The 22,803-nt window shown below is 38.2% G+C and overlaps 1 protein-coding gene across 5 annotated transcripts in view; it reads left to right on the plus strand.

The window, feature by feature from the left end:
• cadm1a (cell adhesion molecule 1a) overlaps window positions 1-12,782 on the plus strand; it is a 359,846-nt gene extending 347,064 nt beyond the window's left edge. For all 5 annotated transcript variants that reach the window (XM_072374265.1, XM_072374267.1, XM_072374268.1 and 2 more), the window contains 2 exons: window positions 4,396-4,524; window positions 7,462-12,782. In XM_072374265.1, coding sequence (XP_072230366.1) covers window positions 4,396-4,524; window positions 7,462-7,580 — 248 coding nt within the window. In that variant the 3' untranslated portion in view covers window positions 7,581-12,782. The remainder of the gene's footprint in view (window positions 1-4,395; window positions 4,525-7,461) is intronic.
• The last annotated feature ends 10,021 nt before the right edge of the window (window positions 12,783-22,803 follow it).

Below are 22,803 nucleotides of genomic sequence, written 5' to 3' on the forward strand. Positions count from 1 at the left end.
GCATTTAAATTGGGAGTTGTTTTTTATTCTATGTTGCCTTTAAACTGGCCCTACATTCTTAAATTGGATATAAAATGGCTGAACATTGGTTTAGAATCACTGAACACTAGTTATCACCGCTGTTTGTGAGGTCATTTGCACATTTCCCTTTTTTTCATGATGTCGTCATGTCATCGCCAGCTCTGCTAGCTGTTCAAATCTATGCAAAATGGACTGGAACAAACAAGTGAAGCTACATTAAGTGCTTTGATAACCTATATGGCTCCATCAACACACTACAACTGCTTTATGCTGCATTATTCCTCCTCATTATGTTAGATCTATCCTAAATGTCCAATAATCAGTACTTGAGCTCACTATTGACTCACCAACCTTTTATGTAAATACATTTAGTAATGTTAAGAACAGACAATACAAGACATGTTCTCTCCAGAGTTGTGACATCAGAGCAACATTGGTTTATTACTGCTATTGCTTCTTAGCTGTATACTGTGAATAGGAGATGAATGATGTGTTACCACTTCTCTCCCGTTTGCAATCAGTCTGCTCAGAAGCTGCTTGGTAACAGACACTAGGTGTTGACGTCTTCATCACAGTCAGTGCTGTGCAGACAATTTTTGACAAAGTTTCCTGCTAAAGCTTGCATGGACCAACCAAAATGTTTCAGCTTTACTTCAGGGCAGCTGCCCGGTCTCTATGTATGATCTACAATATATTCTAGGCTTAGGTGTGCCACATTAACTTGACTTTTAAGCTCCTGTGTTAAGCTCAATTTTCCCTTTCTACCCCAAAGATATGCCCAGAAAACATGGCATCTGACCATTTTACAGCCAGTAGAATGTCTGTATATTTGTTATCAGTTTTGTGGAGGAACTTCTTTTCTGCTTATTTTGTCATTAACACCAAAAGTTGCTGCTAAATGACACAAATTGTCACAGAAGGGACTTTTAAGGAAAGTCAACTATAATGGACTTAAATGTGGGCTTAAATTGATTTCTGAACAGTGAGCCACGCAGTTTGAAGTTTGACTTCCACTCTGTGATAATAATACACGGACTGTGTTTTATTCAGCGAAAGTAATTGCACATAAGTGATTCTTTGTGACATGACTTGCAGATTTCCTTATATGTTAGAACAAAAACTGGCAGTGCATTCAGATGGTTCTGGCTCATTAAAAATGAAGTCCTGCGAAGCATTGTGATGCTTTTAGGTGTGACTCAGACAGAAAATGTTAGTTTTGAGGAGGACTTGCCGAAGACATTCTCTTTTATGTTTGATTGACTTGACAGAGACACTTGGTAATCAGATTATTGCTGCATTTCATCTTAGTTGAGCTCAACTTACACTTTAAATTTCAAAACTTTTTTGTGGAGTCTTGAGATGACAAAGCCTTCCATCAAGCACCACCAACAGGACAAATTTTGCACTTGCAACCCATGTGTCTGATCAGCTGTCTTTTTATGCACGTGAATTCACAAGGCAGAGCTTCTTATTACATGAAGCAATGTGAAACATGTAAAGACCTGTGTGATGTTAGTACTTTGATGTTCTCTCCATCCTTTCCCCCTGAGATTAATTAAAATCAGGAAAGTTTGATGCAGACAATCAAGAATGATCGTCTGCACCCGCCCGTCTCCAACACCTTGACCACACAGCGCACACACACTCTCCCGCCTACCCCAAAGCCAAAGTCCACATTAACATTGTAATAGGAAACCCTGTTAAAGCAAAGCTCTCGCAGCCTGACAAGAGTGAATTGGATGTCAGAAGGATTCCTGCTCAGTTTAATTGAATCTGCCCAGCTCTAAAAAAAGAAAATCTAAAGTCAAAATAACCTATTAAATCTATCAGGTAATGTTTTGTTGAGTTTAACAGGTAGCACTGCACTGCTCTCTCTGCTCCTTACTGCAGTCCTGCAGGTAGAGTAATGCAGGTGGGTTGGGATGGGTGGTAGCTGATGATGTTTCTCTCTCTGTTGCTCTTATGAGTTAATCAGTTGAGGCCCGAGCAGAACTAGAGTTGGGGTTTCAGCCCTGCTACACATGAATTGACTGCTAAAAACTGTCTGTTTGGAGTCCTGATTTCAGTTATTCTAGCAGTCCATATTCTCTTTCTAAAATGTCATTAGTTTGAAGGTGAATGTTTATTATATGCTGTAGGGGTGTTCAATTGAGATGAAAATAACTTAATGCGTATTATGTGCTGTATACTTTGTATTTGAAATGGAATTGCCTGGTGAATGCAGAAATAATCATGTCCCATCTCAGTGCAACATTGAGGCACACGGCTCATCTTCTCTCCTCCACCCTCAACTTTTCACAGCACCTTCAGCAGAACGCAGGCTGTTGCTGCAAAAGTGTCCCATGAAGGACCAATCAAGGTCGTAAATGGATATTCAGTTGGGGTTGTCATGGATCCCTATACCAGATCAATAACTTTCACATAACATTAAAGCCAAGCGCTTCAGGAGCCAAATGCCCACACGCAAGCGCACACAGGCATGTCAAAGAGAAAGTACACCCTGTCAGGGCTGTCAGTTCTAAGGTTTTATATATCATGACATAATAAAAAAAACAGTTAGTCTGAACAGATCTTGAAATAAGGTAAATACAACCTCAAATAAACAATAACACCCTTATTCATGAAAGAAAACTAAGCCAGAATGCAGAAACTGTGTGAAAACCGAGTCCACTCTTACTGCTTCCACAGGAATGAATAACAAATGACATATTACACTATCATGTCATCATCTATAGTCCATCATTCTACAGAGACAAAGATTGTTCTCAAGTGGAAAACATTCAAGACAGCTGTCAATCTTCCCAGGGGTGGATGCCCACGCAAGTTCACCCCAAGGTCAGACAGTGCAAAGCTCAGAGAAACTGCAAAAAAAACAATACTGTACAGGCCTCAGTCACCATGTTAAATGTTAAAGTTCATGATAGTTTTATTAGAAAAAATATGGCTTGTTTGGGAGTGGTTGCAGGAGAAAGCATCTTCTCTCTAAAAAGAACATGGCAACACAGCTTAGATTTGTAAAGCTGCATCTGAACAAAGCACAAGAATTCTGGAACAATGTCCTCTGGACAGATGAGACCAAAGTGGAGATGTTTGGTCATAATGCACAGCAGCATGTTTGGAGAAAACCAAACACAGCATATCAGCACAAACACCTCATACCAACTGTCAAACACAGTGGTGGAGGGCTGATGATTTGGGCTTATTCTGCAGCCACCTTTCAGTCATTGAGTCCACAATGAACTCCATGAACTCAACCTGACTAGAATTCCGTTAGGTTGAACCTTAAGAGAGCTGTGCATAAACCAATGCTGCAAACCTCAATGAACTGAAGGAGACAGTGAAGGAAAGGAGACAGCGATGTGACAGACTGAAAAAGATTTCTTCAAGTTATTTCTGCTAAGTTCGACAAGCTGTTAAATCGTGGAGTGACTTAGTTTTTGATAAATGAATGATTACACAATGTAATATATAATGTATTGATGTTCATCTGAGGTTTATTGGACCTAATTCTAAGACCTGGTAAGGTCCAGACCTTTTTTCTTATGTGTTGGTATGAAGAACCTTGGTACTTTTTTACATGACTACAACTCCTCTGGAAAAATACCAACAACTGTCACTGTTAATAGTAGATACAAATATTTCATCATGTGTATTGTTGCATCAAAACCTTTTCTCAATAGTTCTACTGAGATGCTTTTTCAAAATATTTAACCTCACAGTGATGCACAATCCATGGCAGATAAATTCTTAAGGAAAGATGAAATACTGATTGATTTCCAGCACTCTGGCAGGAATATGGTAATTCTTAATCAATTCTTGATTGCAATCCTGGCAGTTATTGTCGTGGCAGTTTTAGAGAGTGCTTATTAAAATGTCAGCAAAAGGAAAAAAAGGCCCAAATGAGCCCAGATGAAAAAATGAATTCTGGTCTTACATTTAGGAAAAAATGCTGTTGGGGTTTGTTCTAACACTTTGTCTGTAACTGCCATTTTCATTGTTAAAAACAAGAAGCTCTTCCTTGCACTCTGACCTTACCATAGAATCATTCAGAAAAAGTAAAAGGCTTTGGACTTTTTTTGTTCTGAAGCACAGGAGAAACATTCATGCCAGGTGACATGGAGCACAAAATTTCCTCAGGTTTATGGGTTTGGCCCCCAGCAACAGGCAACCAAGAGAATCATGTTTCAGTGTTTTTTAAGCACAGGATTTTAGGCACTGGGAGCTTCCTGCATCAATGGTAATCTACATCTCTATCAGATTTCGCTGTCTGACATCCCCGTAGGGGTTTGGTGACTGATTGCTATTCCCACTATGTAACAGGGAGTTTTAACAGTTCTGTTCCCCACTCTGATTTTCTTTTCCTTCTGATTTCAGATTCACGAGCTGGAGAAGGAGCACCCAGAACTGTGGACCATGCAGTTATTGGAGGAGTGGTGGCCGTGGTCGTCTTTGCAATGCTCTGCCTACTCATCGTTTTGGGTCGCTACTTTGCAAGACACAAAGGTAGAAAAGCACAAAAAAGCTGTTTCATCCCCACAGCTACAGTTTGCACCCTGCTTTTTGTTTATCATTTCTGACACTGATAGATCATTTATACTTTAAAAGTTGTAGACATTCTCAGAACCTCAGTGATGTCCATTAAAGGAATTATGAACTTTTGCTTTATTAAGTGGAGCCTTTTCCTTTTGTTTCTAATTACATAACTGGATGGATTGTATCCAAATGATGGAAAGACAGCTATTAAGGCTATGGGGTTACTGATGATGAGTGAAACTACATTTTTTATGCAGCCATGATGAATAGTATAACAAATCCTCTGTGCTGCCCTCATAACATCAGAATAATTACAATCTATAACAGATTTCACACTTTTGCGTTTATTACACAGGAGGAAATGGAACCGGGTACATTAACCGCTTTAGAAAGGAAGCATTATAAATTGGGCAAGTTAGAGGTGTTGAAGGAACTTTTTCTTCTTTCATGGTTATGCTAAACTCAGAGCTTCCCCTCAAGTTCAGAGAAACCTGAAAGCTGGCCGTCAGTGAGTTTGATTTGTCAAAATTCACGCTGTCTGGGAGGCTCGGGACATTTCCAGTAGTTTAAAAAGAGCGGTAAAAAAAAGATACTGCTGACCCGCACAGTTCATTACTTCCAGTCAGCCTGACCTTCTGAGGCAGTTAACACTCACACAGTCTGTATCACAGCTGCCTGCCAGGAACAGTCAGGGCCTGCTGAAACAATTTAACTGTGCCAACATCAAACACATAGTGTCTGTGTGTGTTTTTTCAAATCAACCAAATACTGTATGTAAGAAGGAAATAACTTCTTATTGACAGACTCTGAAATGATGTATTAACACTGAAGGCGTAATGCGTTGCCATGTGGTGCAGCCAGCAGTGTAAGTGCAACCAATTACCAATACAACAATGTGTTCATGTGAAACATTTAGTGGGAACAGCTGAAAAATGAATCACTTTTCTACGTATTCAAATACATATACGTTTTCTACAGATTCTATGTATAAGCTCATGGAACTGTCAGTTATTAGACTTGTTAGGGTTTGGTATCACTACAGATACAAAGCAGTTGTCATCAACTGAACAAAAATGAGATATTTACTTCCCCTGAGGACACCTCCATACAGTCAGATGAGAAACAGTAGAACCAAACACAATCTACTTGTCCTTATTGTTGCTGTTTCTTATATTAATTTATTTTCCAATGAAAATTCACAACAAGCCTACAAACAGAGTATTGTGTTAAATAAAACGGTGATGGATGGGAGCAGTTGATAGTGTTATCTGCAGACGTAGAGCTGCAGCGTCAGCTCAGATGTTGAGAAAACAAAATGGATGGAAACACACATATATGCACGTGTTTATTTTTTCAGATTGTTTTGGATCTTTTTTTCAAAAACATGCACTATATTTGCATGTAAAAGCCAAATGACAAACACTACCCTGTAATTCCACTAAAGGAATGGGCCATAAATAGCAGATATTACAATAGAGGTGTTTCATGGAGCACAAAGCACTGAGGGTTCAGACCGGGATGTTTGTTCTGAAATAGGGTTTGGCCCTGTGCACAGGTGCATGGGAATCATGACAAATACAGAGTTTTTTAATGCAATTTTTGCCTGTAAACCACATGCAAATGCAGTTTTTGTCCCTGAAAACAAAGGTTCTTCACAGCTGCAGTCATGCTGAAGATATTTAAAGACACTGGGCGTTTTTAGTTTGCCTCATCAGATTCTGTGCTACTATAGCTCTGATTTAATATTAGTATATGCACCAATTTCCTCTTTGTTGTCTGCACATAGATGGAAAGCCACTTTCAGACTATATTGAAGAACTGAGACGTCAGAATGCGCTATGTAGCTCAGCGCTCCATAATGAAAGACTGAACCAGCTGCCAACATCTGATCAGACCTTCAATTGTGGAACAGCTTTGAGAAATAAGTGGTTTTCTGTGTTGTCTGAGTGAGCTGCTTCTTCCGCACATTGAAAGGAAGAAAAATGTATTGAGATCACCTGTTGCTGCCGTCAGAAAAGTGGCTGCTCACTGAAGTTATTTAGCAGGTGAGGAGAGGTCACGGCAAACCCCTCTGGCATGTAGAGACGAGTGGTTTGGACAATGATGAGGCAAGTGTGTACCAACTTTACTCTGTTTACAGTCGCAGTGATACTGGTGTTGTTGTGGTCAGGTTTTGGAAATCTCTGAATTGAGTTTTTTTGGTAAACGGTACTATGTGGAAGGGATTTTCTTGAGAAGAAAAACTATTTTTAAGATGTGTACACATTGTGTACAGGGCCTTACTTCTCCTCTGTGGTGTGGAGAAAAAAATGTTGATTTCCTTGGTTTTACACATCTATGACTTCATTATGTCTCCTTAAAAACGTCTGCTGTCTACTCATTTGCACTAATTGCACTTCATTCCTGTAAATTCTTGTTAGTTTTTGTAGCACATCTACAGAACGTTGAGGTACCACCAGGTTTGCTTTTGTTTCAGCACCACTAGGCACCTTTTTCCTGTATACTCCAACAGTATTTTTCAACATTTGGCCTTTCAGTCCCTCATTCGATCTAGAATATTATCATCATCACCAGACTGTGCTGTTGTGATAGATTGTGAATAGAGCTTGTAAATTAAGTATGAAGTGGCCTTTTCTTTTGCTGAACTTGACAAGGTTAATTTGAAAGTGAGATCCACACTCTTCTCTTCACTCAAGATCATTTCTAATCTTGACTTAAAATGAGGGGAAAATGTTGGATAATCTGAATATTACAGTCTGCTGCGGTTGGGTGTACATAAATGTCCACATTGGAGGATTTGCATAATTAGGTGCTGTGAATGTAGGGTCACATTTGAATCTTTTGTATCATCTAAACAGCAGGCTATTATCCAGTCCGTGACACTGTCCTCCACCCCCTCCTCCTCAGGTACCTACTTCACACACGAAGCCAAAGGAGCGGACGATGCAGCGGACGCAGACACAGCCATCATCAACGCAGAGGGTGGCCACACCAACTCGGACGAAAAGAAAGAGTACTACATCTAATCAAAGACAGGGCCCCTCACTCTTGTGTCCTTCTTGGGACACTGAGCTGTTTTCGGGGATGGGGCAGGGGGAGAGGTGGGCGTTGATGGCGGGCTTTTAAGTTGGATCGCTTTTAGTGAGAGTAGTGGGGTCAAGGGGTGGAGGAGAGATGGGTTTTACAGGAAGCCCTGGTTGTAAGCCGTTGTTTAGTCTAGTCTGCAGATGTAGATGGAATGTTTTGTGTGTTTAAAAAAAAAAATCAAAATCAAAAAACGGACAAAAAGCGTTGGGGTTTGGGTTTTCAGTAAAGCGACAAGGGGTGGGGTCGGGGGTGGGAGGGCGTGCCAGATGTTGCCAGAAATCACTGTAGAGAGCTTCACCATTCAACACCTTCCCAACTGCTGGTACAAATTTTATTTACCGTAGTTCCACCATTTGCAGAAAATTCTGTGCCTTGTTCTAATTTTTATTTGAGTTTATTTTTAGTTCTCTCCACACTTTGCATCTGTGTTGATCGTCATTTGCATAACCTCTTTGCTCCCCGTATCCCTACTTCATCTTTCCCACTCGTAATTATCAGTGTGCCGTCGGCTTTTGTATGAGGGTAAAATGACACAGTCACTTTATTCATTTCACTAAATGTGTCTGCATACATGAGTCCTCTCCTGCATAACAAAAACTCTTTCCAGTATACTGTGATTTGTCTCAAGCCATTACTTCCTTCACTATTCCCTCGAGTTTTGACATCTCTAAAAAAAATGCATGGAATGCTTTACATTTCATTGTACAAAGGACATATATATACAAGTTGGTTGTACTGGATTCCCTAACACCACACACAAAAACACATCATCAGAAAGAAGGCAGCAAAGGTACAGATTGATTGGTCCATTTTATCAGGCCTGCTCAGTTTTTAGATAACTTTTAGCAACCTTAGTTTGCTCTTAAGAGCTGACAAACTACCATATTACTGTTTCCTAAAATATTAGCTTTCTTTGTAAAGAGAAATGGAACATTAGTTTTCTTTTTTCTGTGCTCCCGTTTTGTTTTTGTATTTCTTTGATCCTTTGTTCAGTATTAGTTTTTCTTATTATTAGTTTTCCAACCCGCTTTTATTGAGCTCGAACATTTCAGTTGATTTCTCTCAGCCAAGACATGCTCTTCTTTCTTACTAATGGGAAATTTAAGAAAATGGAAAATTGCTGTTGAATTTTTTTTCTCAGGCACTCTCAAAGGTTAAGTCTCGGTAATAAAAACACATCGGGAATTAATTTTGGCCTGAAGATGCTGGTGTTGTGTACATATCCTTATTGAGCATAAAGATAGCCTTAACCAACCCCAGACTGAAACGTGTGAAAGTTAGTTATGTTCCAGCTCCACAAAATGGAAGTCCAGCTCCTCCTTCATACTCTCCCTCTTCATATTATCTCATAGACACACAATGTAAAAATAAGCCAGTGAAATCCCAGCTGTATTGTACACTAATCCTTACTCAGAAATATTTTTTACAACTTACAAGAATTACAAATGAACAACTTTGTGGATTTTATTGTATCACGCTCATTGTACGTTTAGTTAAAACTGTAAAACAGGCAAATGTAGGGCAAAGTAAATGTGTTCAAACTGAGATGCTCTAATGAGAGACTGACCAGACTCTCACTCTCCATCACATCATCTGAATATAAATGGTTTTGCATTGATGCTGCGGCTTTGAAATGCTTATATATTTCATATGTTCTGCATGTACTACTAAAACCCATTATTTCTGCATCTCTGTTTTGCTGTTTGCATCACCTGCCAAAACTGAATAAGAATCAGTTTTGTTGTGCCGAGTCGGGCTGAGGATGCCAGAAGTCATTCATTGTTTGTGAAATAAGTAAATACACACGTTGTACTCAGTGTTGTTATCCATGCTTTGCATTAGAGCCCCAGCTTTTTAACATGGCAGACAACGTCTACTGGTGTCATTGTCATTATTACGTGTTCACACAGCAAGCAACAGGCTTAATGAGTCCTTCTTCTCTGTGACAGCGGTGGGTGGACTGAGGTGGAGGTCCGGGCTGCAGTGGTTAACGTATATCAACCACATCCATGGTAGCAAGAACTCATCAGGTTTTAGTTTTGGGGGCCGTTTTTTAAATTTATGCTCCTCTGAAGAATAAAAGCTACAATGATGGAGAAACCAAATCACATCAGCACAGAATAGGACAATTGACAACCCACATACTGTTCACAGTTATAACTACATTTGTATTGCTTCTGACTCCACAGGACAACAATGACTGAGAAGGACAAGAAAAGCTAGACAGCTAGCATTAGCTGTTTTAGTGGCGACTGCTAGCAGTGCTGTAGAAGGAGTTCACAGTGATGTTAAAATACTCTCCTTTTGTTTTGTTTCTTTTAATTTTTGCCCTATATCTGGCCCACGTTCTTACGACAATGTTCAGTGCATCTATATAAGCTAAAAGCTCCAGACACAGCCCTAAAAAACAAATCAGATATGAGTCACATTTCTATGTTCACGAGTATGTTGTGTGAACATAGACCTGCATACAAATGACTGATTGATTTCAGCTAAATTGATTTCAGTCAAAAGTTACTTAAAGTAGGTGGTTCGAATTTAACACAGATGATGGATCATTGTTTAGGATCAGAAATAGAAATTTTTACTCTTGAAACAAAACAAAGCGGCGAAAACCCAGATCAAAAGTCATGTGACAACAAGGATGTGATCAATAGTCATTGTGCTCAGAGCACTTTCTCACATTTCTTCCAATCACGGGCCTGTTTCAGCAGTTTGTATTCTCATGTGGCTGACCTGGCTGAGATTGAGCTGCAACTGTCCCAGAAGAGTTTCACTGTTGCTTCAGGCACTCAGTCATGGAATGACTGATATTCATCTGCTGTTCTCCAGCAGACCCATAGCACTATTCTTCTATGGTTCAGTTAGCCGTGGTGTTGTGCAGATGTGAGAAAAAGATTTCATTTTACAGCCATGGACCACACAGTTTTTGAGAATGGTCAAAGGGTTTTGTCAACTCACATGAGGAGTAAGCACTGTTCGACTTGGGACAGAATCTTAATTGTTTTGTGTTATAAGTCAGTGAAGCAGAACATTACCAGCCCACTCTCAGACCTTTCCCCTCAGAAAACAAGTTCAAACACTTGTTTCACAAAATCAAACCAATGTTTATTTTGCTTAACAAATAACAGGAGCGCAATTTAAAATTCCTTCTTCGAATCACCTGTCAGTGAAGTTTGCATATTGGTCAATGCTTTCCCTTTACAATTCAGAGTGTCATATTGCTCGGCTTTCTGTCACAAGCCTACTAATTACTACTGTATCTAAATTAATGTTTGTGTTGCTTGTTTTTAACTTATTGGCCGTTTCTTTTCTTCATTTGTTTGCTCCTTTTGACTATTTCTTTCCCCCCACTGTAAATTTAACTACTCATTTCATTAACATTATTTTATTCAAGCACTGTAGGGTATATCGCCATCATAAACAGAAAATGTTAACAATATAAGTCCACTCCACTAATGTAACTGGCACTGAACACCATTTTTACAGTTAGAGAAATGATTGGATTCCTTGGTGTTGCTTGCCTTGTGTACACCCATATCTATGATGATTTATTGCAAAGTTGAAGCATTTGATTGGATTATCTAAATGTGAAACTTAGATTGCAACACATTACCTGTGTGATAGCTTTAATATATCATGTTCATGCATGAAGACAGCATTCAGTCTTTCCATATTGAGATTTTGGGGTTCACGGTTGTCCAGACGCTTTAGATGGGGACCTTATGAAATACATTGTGCAAATTTCACCTTCTTTAACATACTGCATCTGTGCATATGAAGTGTTGTTTACCGTTTTAGAACACAAAGGTGGCTGGATGTAGCTGTGCATATAATTTCCAGCTTTTCCATTGGACGTGGCAGTTGTAGATGAGAGTTACAGGGAGGGATGTTGCAGACAAAGATAATGCTGTGTCCAACTCTCTCCATTTGTTTCCTCTGTTAAAACTTGAGTTAATTTTAAAGAGTCACAAAGGAGTTACCACTAAGTCAACACTGTATGCTGATGACACTGTTTTGTGTTTGTGTTAAATGGAAGGGTGGGGGCGGGGTAGGGTACTGATTAGGTTTGATGTTTCACAGTCTGGTGTCTGATTGAAAAAGAAAAAAAAAAACTATTAACGGACTTGTTATCGTTGCTTTATGAATCACAGAGCAGATGTCACTTCATCTGTTAGACTGAGACAGTGTGATTTGTATTTACCAGTGAGCACTCTTTCGCTTCAGTGACATGTGGCAGCTTCCATTTAAATCCGACTTAAATGTACTTGTCAATAAAGGAATAGAACTGAATATTGTCTTCTACCTTGAGGCTTATAACGCTCATTTAATTTGTGAGTATTGAACTTTTTTTCATGGCTTTGAATGCCAGGCATTTCACCAGATGTTTTTGTTCCCCCAAATTTCCAAAATAAAACCATTTGAAGATGTTGAATTAATCTGAACATAGAGTACAGAGCAGGATGATACATTAGGTTACTGTGTGTATAATTTTAATGACATTCTCTGTAGTATTAAAAGAAAAAAACGGACCATGCACTTAGAGTACAATTGAGGATGTTTTCTCCACATTAAATTCTTTTGACAATGTCCTGTCTCAGGTTCATGAGTTGCTGACAGATATGACTGCATCTCAGGTAGAATGCAAAGTTTTGGCCCCTCTCAATAACATAAAAGCAAGTACAATGCATTCATTACATGAAGTGCAACACATTCTTTTAGGTCCAGAATTGGTGAGATATTTTGCGTATATGTTGTACATGTTTTATGTATTTTTCTTAATATTTGGTGCACTGTAAAGATGTGTTGAGTATTGCTTTTTGTTGGCATATATCATAAATATTGGAATGAAGCAGGATCAGAAACATGCCGTGGCTGTACTTCTGTCACTTTAAAAGCTCCACCACCTTTTGAAACGCGTTTGATTTCCCTAAAATCTTTGATTGTTTCACCACTCATTGTTTTCAGATTGATTCTTTTTGTCTCTCTGCTGTACTTGGGAAATGTAATGTGTATTATTGGAGAAAAGGAGTTCCACATTCCCATACACATTTTGTATTGGTTCATAAATAGACATTTTTACAAAACAATGAAGAGTTCTTGTCTTAATAAAAGAGAAAAGATATTAATGTCCAAAATAATACGTGTTGGTCTTCCTTTTTCTTTTTATTGTTATTTTACAAATTACAGAATTTGAACCGTTCTAACCTAGAAATGTTAATGTTTAATATTTTATTGATTCATTTGGAATGTTTCAGCCACAATTTTTCAGAAACAGTCTGATATTATTGATAACAATGATATCTATAAAGCTAAAGCGTTGTGTGTTTGACAAATCACAAGCTGTCAAATATGATATTAAGATGATCAAATGTCACTTCATTATCAGTGTTGAGTTAAAAGTACAGAAAACAAGCCACTATTTAGTTAGGAACCTACTTTTAAAAAGAGAAAAAGTCTATTTAACTTGTCTTTTAGATGTAAAGATGGGGTCAGGGTCACCACCCTGTACAACTGTGAGAGAAACTGTTAACAATTCAGAAAAACAAGTAAAGAAACACCATAAAGTTAAAGATGTTGTTATTGCAGGGTTGTTCACAGGGATCCCAGTTAGTATCACTATATGAAAATCATCAAGTGTCACTTTGGATCTTTCACCACAAATTGTGTGATGAAATGATCTCATATCCCTTCATAAAAGATGGTCTGGTGTTTCCTGTGCTGAAGGAGATAAGCAAGCACTGAGGCGCTTATCGATCAGCTCTTATCGTGAAAGCCATGGAGACTCTTCTGGGTCGTTTCACTCAGCTGAGAACAAAAAGACTATTCAACAGGACTCATGGAAAAATGATGGGGTTGAGGTCACCACTCGGTAAGACTGTGAGACAAACAGCTCAACGGTTATTTCTCAGCATACAATGGAAAAGATTTTGGATATTTCATTATTGGTGAGAAATCTCTATACAACAGACAAGGTAGAAATCCAGTGTTGAGTGGCCATGATCTTTGGACCCGTATGACTTGGACTGGGCTAACAGGTCCAGGAATACAGTTGCTCTTCAATGAAATGACTCATTTAAGGCTGAGGTGAAGTGGAAAATGATGGCTCGTGGATGTGCTGGAGAGGGATGTTCCATCTATTTGCTGCTAAGGCCTTGCAAATTTTACAAAGACAAACTACAAACTACTAGTTTTTTTTAAAACCTTCCTCTTATATGGAGAGGACTGATAGCTAAACAAGGACCACCTTTAAGTGGTCCTCCTGCCATTGAAACCATTTGGTGCACAGTGAAATTAGAAGATGTGACAAAGGAGGTTGTTGAGCACTTGAAATCCTAAATAAAGCAAGAACAGGAAAACATTTTTTTTATTGAAACCCTCAGCATTCGGTCTCCTCAGGTCCCTGATGATTGTAGATTGTTAACAGAAGAGGCTGCGTGAACATGAGCACAGTGATGAGTGTGACCCTGCTGGAGCCTTTTAGAAAGATGCTGTTTGAATCAAAATTAAGCTTTTATGTAAAGATAAAAATAGATCAGTTTGCACATTTGATTTGTTGTCTTTGTATCATGTTCCACTATAAGGTTAAGATGACTTGCATCTTCATTCTGTTTTATTTTTCATTCCACACAACATCCCAACATAGTTTAAATATGTAGGATAGGTATAAAATTCAAGAATTTCTGCTTACTCTTTTGTGATGTTAAGAGCTCTCCCTTATTCAGAGGTGAGTCTTGTTGAGTGCAGATGTCATGAAATCTTGATTGGATGCTTAATGTGGAATATAAAAAAAGAAGTCCTAATTAACACCTGGAGGAGCATCGTGATGTTTGAAAACTGTATCTGTGAAACAATCTATCTCTGCATCCCTGCTTGCCAAGTGTGGTGAGCCTTTTAAACAAACATCTTAAATAAATGGAGATGACGTTATTGATCCCAACAAAGTAAATCGAGTTGACACGAGGTGATCTGTCATTTAAAAAAAGATAGGGATGGAAAAGTAATTCTTGACTCATATTCAATATACACGGGTCAGATTTTACTTCATGCTTGTAGTAGTCAGTATTCTTGTCTTGTGTAAAAGACGATGTTATCTTTTTAATTACGTTTTCACCTGGGGATCTTATTATACCTCGAGTGCTGTACATAATGAGCCAGCATCTTAAATAAGTAAGGGTGATAGCACTATTGATTAGAAAGTGAAGACCAGAGGCAACCTATCAGTCATAGAAAATGTTCTTCTGGGTTCATGTTTAATGCGCATGCCGGTCAGTCTCTTATAGACCCACTATTCAATATCCTCAAATAACTTGAACAGAAAGAAATCCAATTCATTACAGTTTAACTGACTGTGCACAAATGCCTCCACTTAATACAGCCAGATCTCCCTGCTGTACATGTCTTTGATGATTATGTTTGTTGCAGTCATGAAAAGGTCCCCGTTGCAGTTTTGTCTCTTTGTGTTAACCTTGTACGGCCAAAAGGTTAATACAGATGTGTTGAACTTAGTGGGACATTATACGCAGTACATGTGCATAAAAGCCACATGGTTGCACCACAGAGTCCTGATTCTGTCCTGATTCTGATCTAAGGAAGTTTATTGAAGTGTCCCTCTTACAGATAACATCCTGTTTTTCCAATCCAAAGAACTGGCTATTTAACACCCACCAAGAGGCTGTTAAGATTATGGGGCAGTGAAGAGGATCTGCTGGGCAAACCGCTACAGCCTTGTTTCAACAGGTAAACCAGAAGTGCTTGTGAGTGAGTTATCTGATGTAAGATTGTGCAGGGCAGGAAGGAGCAGAGCTATAAACTCCTGTGGTAATGGTGACCCTTAAGGCCACTTAGGAAATTAGTCTGCTTGTAAGGGCAACGATTAAGCTTCATGTCTTTGCCCTTGTCTCCATTATACAGGGAATATTTTATCTTTTTTCCACATAATCATAAAATCTAATGTAATTTCATTTTTTTTGCCAGTTTTTTATTAATGGATAAAAAAATCACAACTTGATGCTAACATCTCGGGTAGGATGATGATTAGGGCCATGGACAGGTCTTTCCTCCTGCTCCCATCCATCCGTTTTCTACCACTTACCTGGGAGGAAGTCCCAGGGGCAACAGTCTGAGTATTTTCAGACCTGCAGTAACCATGTACCCGTGGCCATCTACACCATTCCTGTGTGTGCTGGTTCCTCTCATCTTGAGCTCTGAGCACAAAGCATCCATGACTTACACATAGAATATAAAATTGTGATTCATCAGACAGAAGGTAAGTATACTGCTTTGTCTCAGGCCCTGAGAAGGCAGTCGTGTTTCTGGATTTATCTTCTTTCTTTGTTTGGTCAACTTGTTTGCACCAACCATACTGATGCCAGTTCAAGAGCCCACTGCTGGTTTTGAAAGCTGAACGCCACTTTTGGAGGATATTCTAATCTTAACCAAGTACTTTTAACCATGTTGTTACTGTAGTAGAATGAAGGAAATCAAAATAAAGATATATTTTTTAAAAAGTAAATAAGAAACAACAGTCTCAAGGTTGTGCTTTAATCCATTAAATGCTCTGGTGGTGATAGATGACTAACGTTGTACCTTACTTAATATGGTCGTTGAATAAAAGTTCTTAATTAACCCAGCTTTCTGGCTTAATTTGTTGTTCTTAACTTGACTTCCATTTTCTTCAGTCTTGTTTAATTCCAGGAAGCTCTGGAACATCCAGTTGTTTACCTATTTAAGAGGTGTTGAGTACTAAGATGAGGTTATGTAAATTTGAGTGCTGCCTGCAAAACTATAGTTATACACTTTGCTTTGCATAATCAATGCCAATGTGATGTTGAATATAAGGGGCACTGAATTAGTGCCATGTGGAACTCTGTGTCATTTTTGTCTGCTTAGATGTATGATTACATCTAAATTAGTCTCCTTCTCCTTGAGAAGGAAGGCATCTTACAAGTAATAAGCTTTAATAAGAGATAAGTTCCAAGTCGCTATAAATCTTCTGTTATGTGCTGTCCACGCTCACACAGCGCTGAAGTTGTAAAAACAATGAACAATGTTGCTTTTGTCCCAGTAATTTTGTAGTATCCAGAAGCTTCTGCTGGTAGTAAAAATTTAATTAAACTGGAAGCTAGGTTACAGAGAAATCGTCACTGTTTGCTTTCACAAGAAGCGGGAAGATGAGTTCTTAATGAAGAGCATTTTTAAAAAGAGAATAATTGTAAAATTTCTTTGTTACAACAGTTAATAAGTTGATTTTGAACTGTAACTACTCTCTCTCATATAACCTGCCATCACACAAGTGTTCATTGGTAACTGTGTCAGTGCCCAAAAACATCTATACATATTTTATATTAAAACGAGTGTGAAAAACAATTGAACTGTATGTGTGTTAGGCTTTATAATTTCAAAAGATACAGTACAATGACTGGGTAAGTTTACTATGAGATTTTCTAGGAAAGAGAAAATTATTTTATTTCCTTCATGGCTGATTAGTTCTTTATTAAGCCCTCAGCAAAAGACTGAAATAATCAAAAAATCCTCTTTCTTTTCTGGTCACCATGAAGGCAATGTTGTAGTTTGAATAAAGACAACAGGTCATTTAATGAAACCTCCCCCACCCCCCAACAATTTGCCCTCTACCTCCCCAGTCCTCAAGTCATACTGTTTGCTTCTTTTAGTGGAATCCTCATCTCCCTCAGTCTGTTCACCTCTATCATTGCCACTAATGCTGCTCTTTCTGCATCTCACTGTTATATCTCACAAGAAGAACAGACCCCAGCATCAAGAAAAGAAGAGTGAAATTAGACAATTTTAGGATATTGCATCTTGGCAACCCAATTAAGGACAAAGTACGTTTTTACAAATTTGGCCTCTGGCAAACATGCACTTCAACCATAATCACTGAGTAAGTCATGATTCATCAATACACCACAGTTAATGGGCTGACACCCCAGCAGCAGCGGTAACATTAAACAAAACTATGGGTACTTCTAATTTTTTTTTTTTTTAAAAAGGTCATGTTATGCTTTTTGTTTTACAACCTTGCATGAAAAAGTTCTGCAAAGTTACACAGCCCAAAGTGTACAGCTCTCCCTCTACTTTACTTTATTACATCACCATGGAAAATATTCACATTACAGCTCCTAATTGGCTAGTTCAGCATGATCTGAACAATGGGTGTGTTTGAGTTTAATTTCAGCTGCCTGCAGCTGACTTTATGTGCCGACCATGTAAAATGTGGAGTTTAAAATGCCTGCAGTCAGACATGACGTCAGAAGGGAGTGAGCTCACTTGTGGGAATCCCTTAGTGGGCATTAGACAACTCCATCTCCCCCTTGGCTGTTTTTTCTTCCTGCCAACACTTGCCCGTGTCTGACGCTGCTGAGGCTCCTGGGAGGTCCCACTGCCCTCTGTCTGTCTGGTGTAATATTTTTAGGACGCTTCCTTCAATCTTCAGAATATTACCAAATCACTTTACCAGGAGGGTTAAAGGAAAGTAATTTAAAGGGATAAGAAAAGTAGAGACAGTATAGGCACTAGACAGACTTCTTTTCCAGTAACAGCAACCTAAATGTAAATGTAATTATAAATGAAGATGACCATTAAGACTCATTCATTTCCTCTACATTTCGCTGCTTTCTGAGAACTGCTGAGCTCATTCCAGAATATTAAAGACACGGGGCTCATTCATGAATGCACTACTGTGGATGAATGATTTGCTAAGAGAGATAAAGGCATTGTGCATAATTTCTTTCTTTTCTCATACACTATAATCCCAGCAATGTTTAATTCTTCGGTTGGTCACAGAGAACACTCTTTGAGGATCTACTCTTGAACGACAGAAGTTATAGCAACGAAACAGATGTTCCACAGTTTCAACCTCAGAGTCACCAAACACACAGTTGTTTCTGTCAATGTTACATATTTTCTTCAGTACTTATTATGGTGATAAATAGTTTAAGAATGAGACTTTCTGGCTTTGGAGAGGTAGGTAGTGAGGTATTTAGTTCAACGTCTCAGAGGTCGTCTTTAAATAGATTTTTCCTCGATAATTTCAAGAAAAAAGTTCAGCAGGGAAAGCACATTTTATGACTTTTTCCCCCAATAAAGTCCAGGTCATCCATGCATCATGCAGTAATTTGTTGGGTTAACAAATCCTGAGATAGCACGGCTTTATCATTTCCACCATTGTTTGTGGAGCATTTATTACCACTGAGTACTGTTTTTTGGTGCACTTCATATTAAATGAAACAATTAATTCATTGTACTCAAGAAAGTTCCTGCTAGTGTCCATAAAATGTACAATACACCAAAACATCTCCTCACCAAGTCACAAAAATAAGTACATTTGTTATTCCGGGTCAGAGGGTTGTCTGGAAATGGTGTTTATAAATGAGTTTCGATGTAGGAGGATTTGACGTTGACAGCTTAATGGGAAATTTAGTGACACAGAAATTACACATAAGTAGAAAAATCTATCCTAACACATTTCTCAGACATTTCAGAAGCAATGACCCAGAAACAGTCATTATTTTCGTAACTTTTAACCATCTTATTTTTATCACTTCATTCCTCAGTTCAAAGCCAATTTAAGCATAAAAGATATCTGCTAAAGAAACATATGACTTTTCGTTTGTGTCACTGAAACCTTCAGCCAGTTAAGGCAGGGTTGTGAAGGTGGGTCTTAGCCGGTGAAGAGCAGCTACAGCACTTTACCTTTGGCGTCTGCAACCACCTCAGTCCTATGAGGCTTTAGTGTCATGTGACATGGTGCCATTTGTGAGTGCTGGCAAAAGTTGGTCAAGATTTCTATCCAGCATTCATTGCTTCAGGCTCATCATGTATCATGTCAGGTCAGTACTGTGCAGTGCTTCTTTAAGTCAAATGTGCCCAGTGACAAAGCAACTGCCACAAAGTCTGCCATTTTGTATCAATCAGAGCAACGCAGGCTTTTTAGGAATAGGCCTTTGAAAACATGGGAGCTTGAATGAAGCATCCCTGGAGAGGTACTACAGTAATGTGGGAAATATATTAAAAAAGCCTTCTGAGCATTAAGATGTACATGTTTTAAAACACATATTGTTGCCTATTAAGGTGACAGGACTAACATGCAAGCAAACCCACATTTGCAAACCAGAACTGAGTGTGAAATCCTGCTAAAATGTAACAATTTGAGAAATTTTAGTTTTATTAAAGCCTTTCCAACAGTAGGTCTGCTGCAACAGTCATGACTCACCACATATTACAAAAGTCAATTCAAACTGATTTGAGAAGAAATTGATCAATTTAGAAATTTTTATATTTCTGTTTAACATTGTAATCACAGTGTAGGATGTGCACAGTTACCACAGGTGCAATCGTAATCAAAGCAGAAAAGGCTTTACCTGCTGTTATTAGCCACGAGTGGTTTAAAGTCGAGTTAAACTCACCTAAACAAATAAAAGGAAGAAGCAAACTTTTCCCTTGAGAATTATTATTTGAAACATTTCTTTAGTGAATATCTTGGCTCTTGGTGGTTCTTTACTTATATTCTAAATTTTCTGACCTGAAAATTCTCCACTCCTACCACCGTAACTGGAGAATAAACATCACTTTTGATATCAGATGCCATTTATTACAATAGCCTTTTGTCCCATACATGCTTGTTTATTGTTAAAGCTCATTCAGTCACTGGTCCCCACTGTTAAAAATGGTCATTGTAGCCATAGCCACTTACCAGTTAAAACAGCAGCTTTATTTGTTTGACTCCAGCTGCAAATTGCTCTGTGCCACTCAGCATTCGTTAGGATTGTTTTGTTTTCACCTGCAATTTGTGCTCAGTGGAACATTTGAATTGTCTGGTGTTTATTCTATACTATGTTGAAAAAACAATTACATGCTGAGGCTATTCTCGTAAGCTTTTTTATATATATATATATATATATGTATATCTGAAATCAGTTTTAAGTTCTGATATGTATTTTTCCAGTTATTCGCAAAACAGTAGTAAAGGAGAAGAAAGAGATTCAATCCAATATTGAACCTAGACTATATGAAATTAAATCTAATATGTAAAATAGCCTGATTAGCATAAAACAAAACAAGATTTTCTCACTGAATATAATGCATGACAGAAAATAAAAATATGTCACTTATTAAGCATGAATTAAGCTGTATTTTTCATCTCCTGGTAATCTTGAAGAATAAAAGGGAAGATTCTTGTGGAAAGAGGAGGAAAAAGATTCTCCAGAAGCGTGTTAGTTCAACATTTGTTCAACAATGTGACCTAAAGGTAGGAGGAACACAATATGTTGTTTACCTCTTATTTTTATTTTAAAGATAAAAATCTAATTTCCTCCTTGCCTTACTACAGTCGGTGTCATACAACCATGTGTATCATTATCACTTGATTCTGTACTTTCAATACACAACACCATAAGTAAGTTTCTTGCTAATGTAATATTGTTAGATAAGTTGGAAAAAGCATGCAAATTTAAACATATTTTATAAAATTGTTTAAACGGTTCTGTGTTTCACTGCATACAGTTAAAAATCCAAACCTGGCAAAAAAAACTATTTTTAAGACTTTAACACTCTTGGTTGTGACTTCATTTGTAGAAAAAAAAGATCACAGAGATGACATAAACTGTGTCACTGCGGAACTCTATGACTTTTTAAAACATAACTCAAAAATATTAAATAGAATGTTTGTGTATATAGCTTTTTAAGTATAAAAACATCGCTATTAGTGCTTTGTTTCAGCTCATCTGGCTTTTTTGGTCTGTTTGGATTCCTTAAAGCATAATGACTTCTTAATGCATCTTTATACCTTTAACCTTTCGGTTTCATTGGATCTGCACCAAATAAAAGTTCTGGCATCATCTCCTTGTCCAGTGCAGATAAATGATTTATCACTGAATTTCACTTTCATCTGATCATCCATACTATGGCTTTTCTGGATGGAAACCCCATTTCCTTCAGCTGGTTTCATACAGTTTGATCTCAAACATTGAACATTGAACTCCTATCTCCGCCCATTTGTTTTTCATTTAATGTGTCGTGCACTTTCTATTTTCAGACATTATGCCTTAAATTTATGATCTAATGTTTTGACATCATACTGGTTGACATGTATGTTTTACTTTTCCAACCTTCCTATTTTGTTTGTACTTCCTCCAAATTGATTGGGAACAATCAGCTTCTTTTGCTACTCTCCCAGTTGAATTATATCTGCTTAATCCGTTGGTTGGGTCGCGGGGGGGCTGGAGCCTATCCCAGAGGCCATTGGGCGAGTGTCGGGGTACACCCTGTACAGGTCGCCAGTCCATCACAGGGCCACACAGAGACAAACAACCACACACTCACTCCTGAGGACGGAGCTGGGAGTTGAACCTGGAACCCTCTCGCTGTGCAGTGACAGTGCGAACCACCATGCAGCCCAGTTGAACTACGTGTGGAGTGTTTAATAATTCCCTCTACTGTCTCCTCTGACAACTCTCTTGTTGTGGGCATATTTTGCTCATTGGGGACTGCAAGAGATCTCTTTTAACTCCATTGCAGATTCAGACTGGCACAAATTACAAGACAATTCCGTTACTATTTTCCTGTTTAATTCCATTAAGCCTTCTTCTCCTTAATCTGAAAAGGGAAATTCCCAATGATTAAAAGGATATTTTTTTAAGTAAATTTGTGTCATATCTGTGATTCTGTTTTTACCTCCAAAATGAAACAGTTGAACGTCCATCAAGTGCGTTTATTCTAAATGTTTTGCTAAAGGTTGTAGTAAGTTTAAAAGTTCAGGGCATGGTGTCTTACATCAGGAGTCTGCATGGCAAGCATCATGGCAAACAATAGCTACAAATTGGACAGTAAACCTGTGGATTTTCTTGGTAAATAATTTAGGTTTTACTTAACGTTTTCCTCAGTATTTTGCTCAGTTAGACGTTGTTTTTCCTGTTTGATCATTACATGGTCTCACTTTACTGAGCCTATGTTAAGCAATGGTTTTTTTTAACTCAATCAAAACAAACCTATGATCATACAATCTCCGTCTTGACAAAGCTAGCTTTTCCAGTTGAAGTGTTTGGTTGCAAGCAAGACATGCAAAGCAAATATAAACACCTGAGTATCACAGCACTTCTTAATGCAGCCTGCATCCTCTCCTTCTATAAATATTAGAGTAGCTTC

This window comes from Leuresthes tenuis, unplaced genomic scaffold (assembly GCF_036924035.1).
Source record: "Leuresthes tenuis unplaced genomic scaffold, fLeuTen1.0.hap1 SCAF_21, whole genome shotgun sequence".
Classification (NCBI taxonomy): Eukaryota; Metazoa; Chordata; class Actinopteri; order Atheriniformes; family Atherinopsidae; genus Leuresthes; species Leuresthes tenuis.